General features: G+C 45.4%; 1 protein-coding gene and 1 long non-coding RNA gene across 2 annotated transcripts; both read left to right on the top strand.

The window, feature by feature from the left end:
• Positions 1 to 45: 45 nt before the first annotated feature.
• Positions 46 to 813, top strand: LOC103677811. The gene is made up of 2 exons (XR_572528.2): positions 46 to 107; positions 632 to 813. It is a non-coding gene; the product is annotated as an uncharacterized LOC103677811 (long non-coding RNA).
• A 7,380-nt stretch (positions 814 to 8,193) lies between these two features.
• Positions 8,194 to 9,957, top strand: LOC103677843 (cationic amino acid transporter 3-like). Its single transcript, XM_040641897.1, has one exon. The coding sequence runs from the start codon at positions 8,194 to 8,196 to the stop codon at positions 9,955 to 9,957; it is 1,764 nt and encodes a 587-aa protein (XP_040497831.1).
• The last annotated feature ends 5,281 nt before the right edge of the window (positions 9,958 to 15,238 follow it).

Raw genomic sequence — 15,238 nt, 5'->3', positions numbered from 1 at the left:
GAGAAGCAGACTCTTCGCTGAGCAGGAAGCCTGATGCGGGACTCCATCCCAGGACCCTGGGATCATGACCTGAGCTGAGGGCAGACGTTTACCCACTGAGCCACCAGGTGCCCCAAGGAACTTCTATTCTAACACAAGGGGTAAAGCATAGCTGTAACACAAAGTAGAAAGTGTTGTCATAAGTAATATACAAATAAAGTGTCTTAGGAATTCAGAGTGGAGGATGATCACTTGTGGCTGGCACAGGGTGAGGGTTGAGTGGTGAAACCAGAGAAGACTTTGTAGAGGAATGGCCTTTGAGTTGGCTCTCTCCAGGGACAGATAGGATCTTGCCACACGTGTGTAGGAGGAGGAGATTGTAGGCAGAGAGAACACCACAAGGAAAAGCACAGGAAAAGGAAGCAGCATTCAGAGCACCCTGAGTAGGCTGTGTAGCTTGAGCTGTAGCTCTGTGACGGGACAACAGAGCAGGCACAGGTGGATTGTGATTTCCTCTGAGCATAAAGCACTTTGGCTTCGAACCCACCACCCATGCTGAAAATCCCTGGGGCTGGTTCTTCTACTTAGCGACATCTGCATTCTTGGACTTTAAAGTTTCTCTACTGTTGTCTGCTTTGGTCCACCTGCACAGAAAGTACACAGCTGAGAGCCACGTGTCCTGGGTCCTGGTCTTGTTTCCACCACCAACTAGCAATGTGACCTTGAGCAGCTGCTCAGTTCCTTCCATGCTCTGCTTATTTATCTGTAACACGTGAGATCAGATCCAACCATTTGTGAAGATCCATGTACTTAAATAAAAAACCTTAGATCTCCTCTGGTTCTTCTCACGTGTTATTTTCTCAACTATATTTTTTTACCACACGCAATTTGAACCTGCATCCTGCCCACTTTTCACTACAACCCAAGCTATTCAGGAGCTGTAGAGGTCCAACAAATAACATCCCATTTTTCCCTCCTATGTTTGAACAAACTGATAATCAAGGATGCAGAGACAGATGATTAAACTATCAGCTTTAGATCTGCAGCCTAATTGGCTTGCTAATCCTGCATCACTCAGACAGATTGACTTACTCCTCATCACAAGTAGTGCTGAGCAACCTCTGCCTCCCAATTCAGGATCATACTTTATTAGATTTTCTTGTGTATGAGCAAGTTGGAATGCATGTGTCCCTTGGGCAGATTGGCTCTAGATAAAAAATAAAAAATACCCCAAAACCTGGAAGGGACTAAGCTGAGTATCCTCAGTTCTATCTCTTCAACTCACTAATCAAGGTCCCAGTGAGAGAGGGCCCTGTGGAGAGAGACCAGGAATAGTACTCTGCTCAGTGGTGCTCAAACTTCAGGGGGTGCCATGGCACCTGGAGGTCTTGTGAAAACAGGTTGCTGAGCCCCTGTCCCCAGAGTTTTGGAATTCAGTAGGTCAGGGTGGGGCCCAGAACTTGTACTACTAAGTTCCCACATGATGCTGATACTGATGGTTCAGGGAAACATTGAAAACCAAAGCTCCAGCTGAAGACCTTGATGATGTAAAGATGAACTGAGGAAAACAAAGGTGCACTTTCATTGTCTGGAAATTTTAAGAAAGACGAGAGTATTTATACACTTTGGAATCAGAAAGGAGCTGTGCTTGGATACAGAGAATTGGTATAATCTCTGGGAAAGTTACATTGAAAATCTACTTCTCTGAAACTCTGAGAACGTGAAAATAATTATTGAACAACCTCATTAGCCTTCCTCTTAAGTCTTTATCAAACTTCTAGCAAAGCAACTGGTATCCAAACTATCTTTGAAGCTGTTCAGGAGGAGCCACAAGACCAACTTCTTGATTGGCAGGGGTGTTAACTCCCGTGGAAACCAGTGGAGGTTACTGCCTTGGAAAAATGTGTTGAAAAGGAAAGGTCCAGAGTGAGGGCCTTACCCTTCTTAGAGATGAGGTAGAACACAATGACCTCCAAGACAAAGGAGAGTCGGGGAGGGGTGCTGGCTGGGAAAGCAAGACAGCCTATAATTTAGTGGGTGGATTGTTGGATTTGTAAGGCGTTCTTCTTGGTGACTTGGGAAGGAACTTTTGTTTTGGAGTTTGGAAGGATCTCAGAGACTGAGAGAAGTTTCGGGAGGAGTGGGAGGGGAGGGGAAACTGGGGGCATTAAGGAATTCATACAAGCTGCTTCATGTTCTCTGGCTCCTCTCTTCATTTCGTTAAGAACCTCCTCTGTGCCAAGCACCTCCTTTGGGAGAAAATGTTTCCTAATTCAACTAAGATTCACAGACCCAGGACCCTCATTAGGAAATGTCCTCAGGAAATGTTCTTGAAATAGATGATGGTGCATATTCTAGTCTCCTCTTTATACTTCTGTTTGGCCCTTTCACTCTTTTTAGAATTAAAAAAAAATTTGTGGGGCGCCTGGGTGGTTCAGTCATTAAGCCTCTGCCTTTGGCTCAGGGCGTGATCCCAGCATTCTGGGATCGAGCCCCGCATCAGGCTCCTCCGCTGGGAGCCTGCTTCTTCCTCTCCCACTCCCCCTGCTTGTGTTCCCTCTCTCACTGGCTGTCTCTCTGTCAAATAAATAAAATAAAATCTTTTAAAAAAAAGAATTAAAAAAAATTTAAAAAAATCTTGCAGGAATCTCAAGATATAGTAGATAATCAATACATCTATATATTTATTCTTTCTGTCCTAAATGCCACTTATAGTTGCTTGGTATAATTATGAGCAGATCCTTATCCTGGGGAGTGAGGGCTGAACGTGGGAGTGTGGAATTCAGGAGGAGGTACATGGATCCTGGCCCTGTCCTCTGGATGTTTTGGACTGTAAAGGAATTTAAGTGACATGCCCAGAACACCACCAGACAATTTAAGTAACAACCCAGGACACCACCAGCTGAAAATAGGTTTCAGCTGACCATCAGGTCATAAGTGCTGACAGGAAGGGAAGGAAGGATGGAGATGGGGATCACTTAGGATGGCTTAGGAAAGTCTTCCTAGATGTTGAGGAGAGATTGCAGAATAGGGCTGAGAGAAGCTAGATGATCAAGACTGGACAGAAGGAGTGAGGTGGGTGCCCCTAGAAAGGCAGGTAACTTATCCAGGCCAAATCCTCATCCCAGGAAGGGTAAGTCAGGATGTGAAGAGCTGAATTAGGAAGGAGGTGATGGGCCTGAGGGGAGGGGGAAAATTAGGGCGGGACTCTGACAGCTGGGTCAGAGAGTCTACCTTGAATAGAAACCATTGGAATAGTTTTAGATTATTTCATGGAAAAAGGGCATTTCTGAACATGGTGTTTGAGAACCATGTTTCTCTGTGTTGTTATAAGCTGGATCTGTGGTAGGCTCTCTCAGGATTCCCAATCATGGGTTTGCTTTCTCTTCTGAAAGTTTGCTTGTCCATTTGTTTGTTCTGCCTGCTTCTGCTGGATTCATAAAATAAGATTATTTAATTCCCAGATGTTCTGTTCTTTGGGTTGCTTCTCTGGTATCTTTTTACTTTGTAGGCCCACTTTCCCTCATCTTCAGAAAAAATTGGGAAGAGCATAAGGACCATCCTGCACAACACAATTGAGGGAAACAGAAATTAGCAAGTATTACCCCTCTCTGACCCTGCCATTCAGATGGTCCTCCTCTGGGATTCCTGCTCAGGGTACATGGATGGACTTCAGAAGGGTGTATGACATGTTTTTGAGGTGACCAACCTCAGAGGGGTCTGTGATTCAACACATGTGAAGAACCACTATGTGTCTCTGTTGACAGGTAGGTGTCTGGGGATAGTTCCCCAGAGAGAGAAACATGGTACAAGCATCCTTAGTGCCAACGACAGGAGCCTCCAAAGATAGTTGAAGGAGCTGAAGGAGGAAGAGGAATTGGGAAAAGGGAAATGGGTTCAGAGGAAACTAGTAGGAGGGGTGCCCCATATTCCCTTGATCTGAACTGTCTTTCTAGCAGCTATTCCTTCTTTGTATTCCCCATATCCTGATGATTACAGGATTCTGGTTCCCCCTCACGTTAAATCTATCAGGTGCCTGCCATTTATCAGGCTCTGTACCAGGTGCTCTCACAACATTATCTCCTGCAATTCCTGTGTTGAACCTGCAGTGCACGGAGGGGAGTCAGTCCCTCCCTTGGTCATGACATGTTTGCATCATTGCTTCCTGTGAGGCCCCTTTTCAATGCATTTTATTTTCCCCATTCATGCTTATCTCTATTCTCATTTCCCCTCCTCACTGGAGGCACTTGCTTTAGTGTATTTAACAAATGCTCTTCCAGTCTGTGTTCTAAACGTGTAGTTAGATATTGTCATCCATTCAGCAAAAACAGTGCCATCTCTGTCAGGCACAGTTGTAGGTGCGGGGAATACAGCCAGGAGCAAAACAGTAAAAATAATCCTTCTTTCATGGAGCTTACGTGCCTATGGAGTGAGATAAATCATGAACAAATAAATAAGTAAAACATGTAGTACCTTAAATAGTGACAAGTGCTGTGGGAAAATGAAGGCTAGAGAGATGAGGTCTGTTATGTGTGGTTAGGAGAGGATTGCAGTTGTATGTGGGGTGATTAGAAAGGCTGTGCTACAAACGTGCTATTTCACCCAGTGCAATGAATGGAGCCACCATGTGGATAGCTGGGCCAGAAGTGGTGCAGTTATAGGGGACAGCCAGTACAAAGGCCCTGAGGTAGGGTCTTATCTGGTATGTTAGGAGGCAGAATGGTTAGGAGGCCAGAGACTACAGAGAAATGAGTGGGAAGAGGAAAATAGAAGGCTGAGCTGAGCGGTCACTGGGTCAGCGACAAATACCGTAGGACTTTGTAGGTCATTGTAAATACAGATTTTGGTTTCTATTCTAAATGAAAAGAGAAACAGGGGGCGCCTTGGTGGCGCAGTCCTTAAGCCTCTGCCTTTGGCTCAGGGCATGATCCCGGCGTTTTGGGATCGAGCCCCACATCAGGCTCCTCTGCTAGAAGCCTGCTTCTTCCTCTCCCACTCCCCCTGCTTGTGCTCCCTCTCTCGCTGGCTGTCTCTCTCTCTGTCAAATAAATAAATAAATAAAATCTTTAATAAATAAATAAATAAATGAAAAGAGAAACCAGTGGGAGGTTCTGAGCACAAGAATAACATGACAATTTAAACAGGTATATGTGTATCCTTGACAAACATACAGCATGTATTGCCTGTTTTTAAAATGTACATAGATGGCTTTGTGCTATACACATCTTCCTGCTTTTAATTTTCTTGCTTAACATTGTTCCTATGCAATTGCTGTCTGTAAATCTGCTTTATTATCTCTGATGGCTGTGTCATATTTTGTTGTGCACAGGGCACATTTTGCTTACATATTCCTCTAGTAACAGATGCTGGCACAGCTCTCACTTGTGCCACCACAAACAGTCCTGTGATGAACATGCTCACAGGGGCTTCTTATGGACTCAGGAGAGAGTCTCCTGGGGGTGTGCACCTTGGAGGGAGAGGGATTGTGGCGTGGGAGGGTGTGCGTTCTTAATCCCACTGAGATCCTGCCTCAGGATGGTAGTCCCAGTGACACTCCCACCAGCAGTGTGTGATGGTTGTATCTCCTCACTGAATTCTCATGCTGATCCAGTGAGAGATGTCAGGTGAGGTCCCTTGTGGACGAGGAGACTGAGGCTTGGAGAGAGCGAACAAATTACCCAAGTGAGGAAGGGCCAGGGCTCATATGCAGAATTTCTGACATAATGGTCATTGCTCTTACCTCTATAGTACCCAGCACTGCCTCTTCCAGGAATAAGATGAGCCATCCACAAACAGATTATTATTATTGTTGTTGTTGTTGTTGTTATTAATACTACTATTATTATTGCATTTGTTCATGTCTGGTCTATTTCAGTAAGCCCAGGACCCCCCTTTAGCACCAGGGGATGATGCTAGAGGAGCAAGCCTAAGTCAGATTATGAAGGAAGGAGTGTGGGGAACCACTGAATGGTTTGAGCCTGGAGGTGGGTGGGGATAACTTAATCACATTTATGGTGTAGAAAGCTTCCATGAGCTAAGAATTGACCCTCCTTTTCTATCTTAGTGAGTTGGTAAATCATGACACTGGAACTAGTGAGTGTCAAGTAAGGGGTCTAGATGAATTTGTAGACAGAAGGTCTGACCCATAAGTCGAAGGTTCCTTTTGACAAAGTACAGAGAAGATTTTCCAATTATTTTCTTGTTTTTTTTTGTTTTTGTTTTGTTTTCTTTTTTGGCTTAAATTCTACTTAGTTAACATATGTGGTAATATTGATTATTGATTTCAGGAGTATAATTTAGTGATTCATTACTTACATATAACACCCAGTTTCATCACAAGTGCCCTCCTTAATACCCATTACCCTTTTAGCCCATACCTGCCCAACTTCCTCCATCAGCCCTCAGTGTGTTCTGATTAAGACCTTTCAATTTTAACTTGATCTTTCTGTCTTTTAAAACCTCTGCAAACATTTCCTAAAATTCTCTCCAAACCAAAGCCTGAGTAGGGAGGACAGTGAGGACTACATCACTTTGTTTTCTCTGTGCTCCAGAGTCCTTTTCTGGGCATTGTTGTGAATTGTTCATCCAAAGCCTTGATCTTCTCCTGGGAACTGATCATTTGAATAGCAGCAGGGGAGGAGGGGAAAAGAGGAACCACATGCAGTGTTCATTCATTAAGAATATATATTTGACATATTCAGACAATGTTTTGAGTGAGTTAAAAAGAATTCCTTGTGAAAAATTTATAGGAAGTTATAAATGTGTGTTTTAATACAAGCTCACAGAGCAGGGCAGTTTCTCCAGGCCCTTGGCAGCTGACATCACAGAATTGGCCGGGCGTGTATAGAGCACAGTGTAGCCAGTGAGGAGACTGTCTGCAGAAGTGAGCTCACCTTCTCTCTCCTGGAACCTAGAGAGGGAGGAGACAGAAGGAACTATTTAGGCTGTGAGCCACTGAGTTAGGTAATTTATTTCTTTTCTCTCTACCCATAATACATTCATAACCGTTGACATGAAAACTGTAGTGCATTTTGCCTGGTTGCCTTGGGTGAGGTATATTGAATGTCATAATTCACAAAACCACCTTCTTGGTTCCTCTCCCTTCTCAGTCCTGGACCCTGGGTTGGCTGCTGCCCCCATTTCTCCAGTGTTTCCTTCCCAGACAGCCTGGTCTTCTTCTTACAGGTGGTTATGAAGGCCCTGCCCCTTTCTTCGTCTTCCTCTCTGTTCACAGTGCCCCATTGGGCCTAGGTGGGAAAGGGAGGGTGCGGACTGTACATTCTTGGCCATCAGTACAGCTGAATGAATGATGCAGAATGAGGGGAAAGGGAGCTAAAGTGCCTCTGACCTTGGCTAGCTGATGTTGGGGCTATGTGTTTATTCAAATTTATATTTTAATCTCAGATGATATTTTCAGAATGGGTCTATACTTGCAATGAGGCTGACCAGTCCATGAATTAGCCTGTTATAACTCACACTCAAGCTCCGCTCATACAACCCATGTGAGAATTATTCTACAGTAATTCATGCCCTGTTGTGTTTTATAACTTAATTAGTATAAGACACTACCTGAGTTAGATGAACCCAAGTTGGAATATGTCATGTAGTATTTATTTATTTATTTATTTATTTATTTATTTATTTATTTATTTATTTTTAAAGATTTTTATTTATTCATTTGACAGAGAGAGAGAGACAGCCAGCGAGAGAGGGAACACAGGCAGGGGGAGTGGGAGAGGAAGAAGCAGGCTCCCAGCGGAAGAGCCCGACGTGAGGCTCGATCCCAGAACTCCAGGATCACACCCTGAGCCGAAGGCAGACGCTTAATGACTGAGCCACCCAGGCACCCCTGTCATGTAGTATTTAAAAAAGCAGAATGTTAGGAGTCATTGGCCCTTTTTCTGTAGGGAAGGCAGTATTGATTTGCTAGTTTCCATGATATTGGTGCTGCAACAAGTGACATGGGACTTCTGAACTTTAGTTTGTTGGTTGACACCATTGTTCAGTAAAAATTTATTGTTTACTTAGGCATTATGGAAGCATAGCACATAACAGAAAAAATATGAAGCAGTAGCTTTGAAGCCTGAGCAACAGAACTTGGCAGCCTCAACTCAACTCAGCTTAACTCAGCCTCATCGAAACTGATCTCAGACTCTCCGCTCCTGGGCTTGCTACAGGTCTCTGATCCTAGAATCCTCTTCACTTCCAGCTAGAATGCTGTGTCAGGCACTTCACAGAATTGGTCGAAAGCTGGTACGCAGACGAATGCTGGAGGAAGATGTGAATGAGATGGCCCCTGCCAGAAGACTGACCACTCTGGATTTAGTGGCACTGGGCGTGGGCTGCACAGTGGGAGTAGGTGTGTTTGTCCTGTCTGGTGAGGTGGCTAGAGATATAACAGGACCATCCATTGTGATCTGCTTGTTGGTAGCCAGCCTATCTTCTCTATTGGCTGGTCTGTGCTATGCAGAGTTTGGGGTCCAGGTTCCCTATGCTGGCTCTTCATATCTCTACACTTACGTCACTATGGGTGAAATCTGGGCTTTCATCACTGGCTGGAACCTTATCATCTTCTTTGTTGCTCATACAGCCACTGTGGCCCGGGCTTGGACCTTAGCTTTTGACAATCTGCTTGGGAACCAGATCTCTCAGACCCTGCATGAGAACATCTCACCGAATGTTCCCCAGGTCCTTGGAGAAATTCTAGGCTTCATTGTTGTAGGCCTTATGCTATTGTTCATGGAATTGCTGACTCTGAGGAATAGGTGGATTTTCCTGGTTTCCAAAGTGTTCACAATGGTGAAACTTTTGGTTCTTAGTTTTGTCATCATGTCTGGCTTCATGAAGGGGGACCTGCACAATTGGAAACTCACAGAAGAGGACTACATAAAGGCTGGACTCAATGGCACTTTTAGCTTGGGCCCTCTGGGCTCTGGAGGATTTGTGCCTTTTGGCTTCAAGGGGATTCTCCGAGGAGTAGCTACCTGTTTCTATGCTTTTATTGGTTTCAGCATTATTGTTACCAGAGTTGAAGAAGCCCAGAATCCCGAGCGTTCCATCCCCATGGGCATTGTGATTTCACTGCTCATCTGCTTTTTCGTGTATTTCGGTGTCTCTGCAGCACTTACACTCATGGTGCCTTACTACCAGCTTCGACCTAGGAGCACCTTGCCTGAGGCATTTCTCCATATTGGCTGGGCAACTGCCTACTATGTTGTAACTTTTGTATTCCTCTGTAGTCTTTCTGTCAGCATCTTTGGCTTTATGTTCCCCATACGTAATCTGATATACATGATGGCACAGGATAGCCTCCTGTTCCCTGTCCTTGCCAGCATCCAAACTAGCACATACATGCCCAATGTGTCCACTGTAATCTTGGGCATTGTCGTAGGAATCTTGGCATTCTTCTTTGGACTCACTGATCTTCTGGATCTCATGTCAGTTGGGGCCCTGCTAGCTTACTCTCTGGTGGCTCTTTGTGTTCTCATCATCAGGTATCAGCCTGAGAGGAGGAATGGGGTAAAAGAAGCACAGGTGTGGGAGGAGAACAGACCTGCAGCAGAGAAGCTGACTCTACAGCAACTATTTTTTCCAGGCAGCCCCACCCCCACTCCACTCTCTGGACAGGTTGTCTATGTTTGCTCCTCACTGCTTGCTCTGCTGCTGACTCTCCTCTGTCTGGTGCTGGCCCACTGGCCAGGTCTGCTTTCTGGAGACCCAGGTCCGATCACAGTGGTTGTGCTGCTCCTGGTACTCATCACCGGGATCACTGGGGTCATCTGGAGACAGCCACAGAGCTCCACTCCCCTTCCCTTTAAGGTCCCTGCTCTGCCTCTCCTCCCACTCCTGAGCATCTTTGTGAATGTTTACCTTATGATGCAGATGACAGCTGCCACCTGGACCCGATTTGGTGTCTGGATGCTGATTGGGTTTGCTATGTACCTCGGCTATGGGATCCAGCACAGCCTGGTCTCTTAGCCGCACTTCAGTTAGGGCCAAAACTGTAGACTCAGCAGTGAACTCAGCAGTGCCAGTCCATATTTGGGTTGACATCATCACACCTGAATGTAGTCTGGTCCCCTGTGATAATGAAGTACTTTTGAGCACATGGAAAGCTAGGCTTCCCACGGGTAGTTGCTGGGAGAACACTAAAACAGCTCTGTATTTGTTGTGAAATGAAGGATGTGTCTTTGCTCTTTCTCCTTTTTTGGGGGGCAGTCTACTTTTCAGTTGTGTCTATAGTGCATACTGAGTTTTAAAAAAGTTATTATTGAAAGAAACTAGAAAAAGTGTTTTTGTTTTCTTTTGGTTAATATCCAGTAGTGGAAATACTGGATAATCTGGTAGTTTTATTTTTAATTTTCTGAGGAACTTCCATATGATTTCCGTAATGGCAGCAACAATTTACATTCCCACTGAGAGTATATGAGGGTTCGTTTTTCTCTACATCCTTGTCAACACTTGCTATTTCTTGCCTTTTTATTTTAGCCATTCTGTCAGATGTAAAGTGATATCGCATTGCAGTTCTAATATACATTACCTGATGAATAGTGTTGCTGACCATCTTTCATGTGTCTGTTAGCCAACTGGTATGTCTTCTTTGGAAAATATTTATTCAAGACCTCTGTCCATTTTTTACTGGATTACTTGGTTTTTTTTTTTTTTTTTTGGTGTTGAGTTGTGTAAGTTTTTTTATATACTTTGGATATTAACACCTTTTTAGATATATCAGGTGTCCTGTGAGTAAGTTGATTCTGGATAAAAAAAGAAACCCAACAAAAAAGTGAAAGTGGCTGAGCTGGGCATGCTCCTTGCTGTCTCTTTAACTCACTAATCAAAGTCACAGCAAAGGGGGATGGAAAGAGAGAGGCCAGGAATAGTGCTCTGCTCAGTGGTGCTCAGACAGCAGCAGGTGCCACCTCACCTGGAGGGCCTGTGAAAACAGATTCCTGGGCCCCACCCCCAGCACTTGGAATTCAGTAGGTCAGGGTGGCACCCAGAACTTGTCCTTCTAACAAGTTCCTAGGTAAAGCTGATATTGCTGGTCCAGGGAACACAATTGAAAACCAAAGATCCAGCTGAAGGCCTTGATGATGTAAAGATTAAGTGAGGTAAACAAAGGTACGCTTTGAACATTTACTTTCATTTAATGAGGCATTTAGATTAAAATACCATCCATTAATCCTTTCCCAGTGGGGAAACCAGAGTGAATCATTTCACAATGTATATGTAAGTCAAAATGGCTAACAGACACATGAAAAAATGCTCAAAATCATTAGCTGTCAGGGAAATTCAAATCAAAACCACACTAAGATACCACCTTACGCCAGTTAGAATGGCAAAAATTGACAAGGCAAGAAACACTTGTTGGAGAGGATGTGGAGAGAGGGGATCCCTCCTACATTGTTGGTGGGAATGCAAGTTGGTACAGCCACTCTGGAAAACAGTGTGGAGGTCCCTTAAAAAGTTAAAAATTGAGCTACCCTATGACCCAGCCATTGCACTACTGGGTATTTACCCCAAAGATACAGACGTAGTGAAGAGAAGGGCCATATGCACCCCAATATTCATAGCAGCATTGTCCACAATAGCTAAATCGTGGAAGGAGCTGAGATGCCCTTCAACAGATGACTGGATTAAGAAGCTGTGGTCCATATATACAATGGAATATTACTCAGCTATCAAAAAGAATGATTTCTCAACATTTGCTGCAACATGGACAGCACTGGAGGAGATAATGCTAAGTGAAATAAGTCAAGCAGAGAAAGACAACAATCATATGATTTCTCTCATCTATGGAACATAAGAACTAGGAAGATCAGTAGAAGAAAGGGATAAATGGCTTCCTGGTGTCTGGTTCCTCCCCCAAAGTCAGAGTTCCATAAACCGGAGCACTCCCTAGACCAGCTGACAGAGCCAAACTATTTGGAGGCCACCCAATGGGAGGAAGAGATAGATACAAAAGAGCCATTTTGTGGTCATTTTTCCTCTGACCCTAACATACATGGCAAGGTGGTGTCACAATAAAAATGACCTCTTTCTTAGTCATAGATTCCTGCCTATATTTCTTCTTCTTATTCAAAATTTGGCCCAGTGGGCTACTTGGTGGGATAGAGATTGGAACTTCTCATTATACATAAATTTAACACAATACAATGCAACCCCCCCCACACACCAAAACAGATCTGTTCCAAATTCCATATAAATTAATCATTATTGATGTGGCTCTTAGTTCTCTCAAAAGTCATGCCTTTCTAATGGGAAAAGCATAGACAGTGAAACAAAAAAGACACAGTGCTTCATGAATGAGAGGCTTATAGATGTGTGCACTCCAAGGGAGTTCCCAGGTCCAGAGGCTCCTCAGCTTCCCCGATTGCTCCTTTCATTTCCACCCCGACTAAAATGTGAAATTGGCAGCTAGCATGGGTCTGGAATCAGCAGGGAGTTTCCTGGAGACAAAAACAGTCTGAGCAGCTGCAAGGACAGATCCTTCAGATTCCCTCTCTGAGACCAAATAGCCTGGAGCAGCTAACCTCCTGAGGTAGTCCATGTCACTAGCCTTGAAACCAAAGAGGAAGTCCTGACCTACGACTGGCCAACTGATTCACTTTGGAAATCCCATAGAACTGGATGCCACAGGGTCGTTGACTTCTGACTTCCTTGCCAAAATTTGTTACCAAAACCCAATTTCTGCTGCCTATTGCTCCAAAAGCCAATAGTCAAGAGAGGAACTTTGATTGGAAAGGAGTATGAGCTTAATTCAGGAGCCCAACCACCTGGGGAAAAGGCAGACTCTTGCCCAAAAGCCAACTATGAGGTTTCTGCCTTGCCAGGGGTTATTAAAGGAGCTTAAGGCAGTTAATCAGTAAAGGGAGTATAGTGGTCCTCAACATTTCTTGACTACATGCACTTGATGGTACCAGCTACAGATGTTATCTCAGTGCTGGGTGGTTGTGCAAGGGGGCCTGGTTCCTAGGTGTACAGGGGTGGGGGGTGTTGTGCAACAGTGTCTGGATTCTGTTTCATGCAGAAGGGCTCTGTTATTTTCTAGGAAAGGATGCATGATCTATAGGGATTTAGAGAAAGGTTAATCAATCATGGGGGCTTAGGATGCTGGCTAATGCTTAAAAAATAGGAGGATGATTTTCTCTGACATGGCTCCCTGGGGGTGATAGCACCCATGTCTTTCTGATGCACAGGCTCAGTGCTCCATTGTGAATATTTGGGCCATGGTCAGCTGAATTGAAAGTTAACTACAGAAAATTCAACCTACAAATGGGTGAGAGGCATGATGGACCAGGAGGGGCAGGGATTGAGGAAGGGGAATCCTGTGGACTCACCAAGTCAGAGATCAAGTTTACCCAGGTATGCACAATTGAGTGTTGGAGGCCAAAGGACACTGGGTTTCTGTGTCAGGGACAGCAGGACTGGAAGGGTTTGGGGAGGCGCTCATCACAGGGGCTGGGGAATGGAATGCGGTTGCTTTCCAAAGGTGAACACATTGCTGATGGAACATTTACCCGTCTTCTAACCCTCACAAAAATATTAGGTAAATTTTATTAACCCCACCTTACAACTGATAAAACTGAAGCACAGAGAGATTCTGTCAAGTGCCCAGGATAACACAGCATAATAGGCAAAGGCAGAACTTGAATTCAGGTATTTGGCTCCTGAACTCTTGCTCTTTCCCCCACACCATGGGGCAGAGGGTCTTTCTCTGCCTCAGCTGCAGGCCCGGGGGTGGGGGTGAGGTGGGAGGTTGCACTTCCACAGTGTGGGCCACAGTCCTAGAGACTCTGGTGGCAGGAAGGGGGATAGAGCAGAGGAACTGCAGTGTGGGCCAGGAAACCAGAAACAGGTTTCCTGTGGGTTTCCCTGCTTTCCCCTGGACATTCAAGATCCTAGAATCTAGAGGACTGGCTTCTGGAGCCTTAGAAGAAAGGCATAGAGTGGTGTGTATGTGTGCACATGTGTGTTTGATGAGTGTGTGCGAGTGTGTGTGTAAGTTTGGGTGTACATGCCTGTCTGTAAATGTTGGCTTGTGAGTGGTGAGTATGTGTCTTCGTGTGTGAGAATGTTTGGATGCATGGATGTGTATATGTGTGTATTTTGAGGGTATGTGTCTATGTGTATGTATGAGTGTGAGCATCAGTGTGTGTATATCTGCATGTGTGCATGTGTGTATGTGTGTGTGCTGTTCCAGGGTATCCTGAAGACTTGTAGCTGAAAATGTCTCTGATTTGATTTGTGGAAATTTCCAGCAGGTTCCAGGCTGTGCTAGGGGTTGGGGGAGGTGGGAGGCCAGGAGAGGAAGTCTGTTATTGCTGGGATGTAGGGGATGGGGAGTCTGAGCAATGGGTGCCACTATCCTGCAAAGCACAAGGGGATTGCATCAGGGTCCCAGGTCTCAGGCTGGGTGGAGACTGGATCCTGAGGCCTGCACTCAGGGCTGCATTGGAAGAGCTCAGAGATTCTGCTCTGACCAGGGAGGGCCATAAAGAGGGGGAATCAGGGTGGGAGGGAGGCCAGACAGTGGAGGGTTCAGGCCTGCTCTCTCCCCCACCCCCACCCCTGGGATTTGGGAATGATGGAACCAGGCTGCAGTTCCTAACTCTAGGCTCCACCCATTTGGCCTGAAGGCCTTAGAGTCCCCAGAAGTCCTTGTGTGCCACCTGCTGAAGCTGGGATGACCAGAGTCACAGTGAAAACTTCTGTCTGTGATCAGTGCTCCCCAGGCAGGTCCAAAAGAAGTCCCTTTCTCTTGGAGGCCTCTGGTAAGTTAATGCATGCATTCTTGCTGAATGCCACAGCAGCTGAAGCATTTAGAACCCTTGTGCGGGGAAGTTCCTACTGAGGCTATCCTCAGATCCTTTTGTTGCACTGTGCCCTATAAGGCCAGGCTCAGTTGGAGAAAATGGAACCCAGCACCCCCAACCCCAGCATGGGAGTAGTTTTTTTCTAGATAGGGACATGGGTCAGAGTGTAGGGACACTGAGAGGATGTGGGGTAAAGCCTGGTGGATCACAGATGGTCAGACCTTTCCTGGGCGGGAAGACAGTGATCAGCAGGGCAGATTCAGAGAAGAGAGCTCAGAGACCTCCAGTTTTCTCTCTGGTTCCTCTGTCACTCCAGGCAGTGCCAGGGGAACTGGAAACAGGGCCTGTGGTAGGAGGGAGCAGATTAGAGCAGGGAAAGGGCTTCCCTGTCTGCAGCTGTGAGGAGCCTCTGGAAACACAGGGCAAAGAGCACATGATGAATG

The sequence above is a fragment of the Ursus maritimus genome, unplaced genomic scaffold (assembly GCF_017311325.1).
Source record: "Ursus maritimus isolate PB19 unplaced genomic scaffold, ASM1731132v1 scaffold_26, whole genome shotgun sequence".
NCBI lineage: Eukaryota > Metazoa > Chordata > Mammalia > Carnivora > Ursidae > Ursus > Ursus maritimus.
Note: the sequence above shows the minus strand (reverse complement) of the source record. Positions and strands in the feature narration are given on the sequence as shown.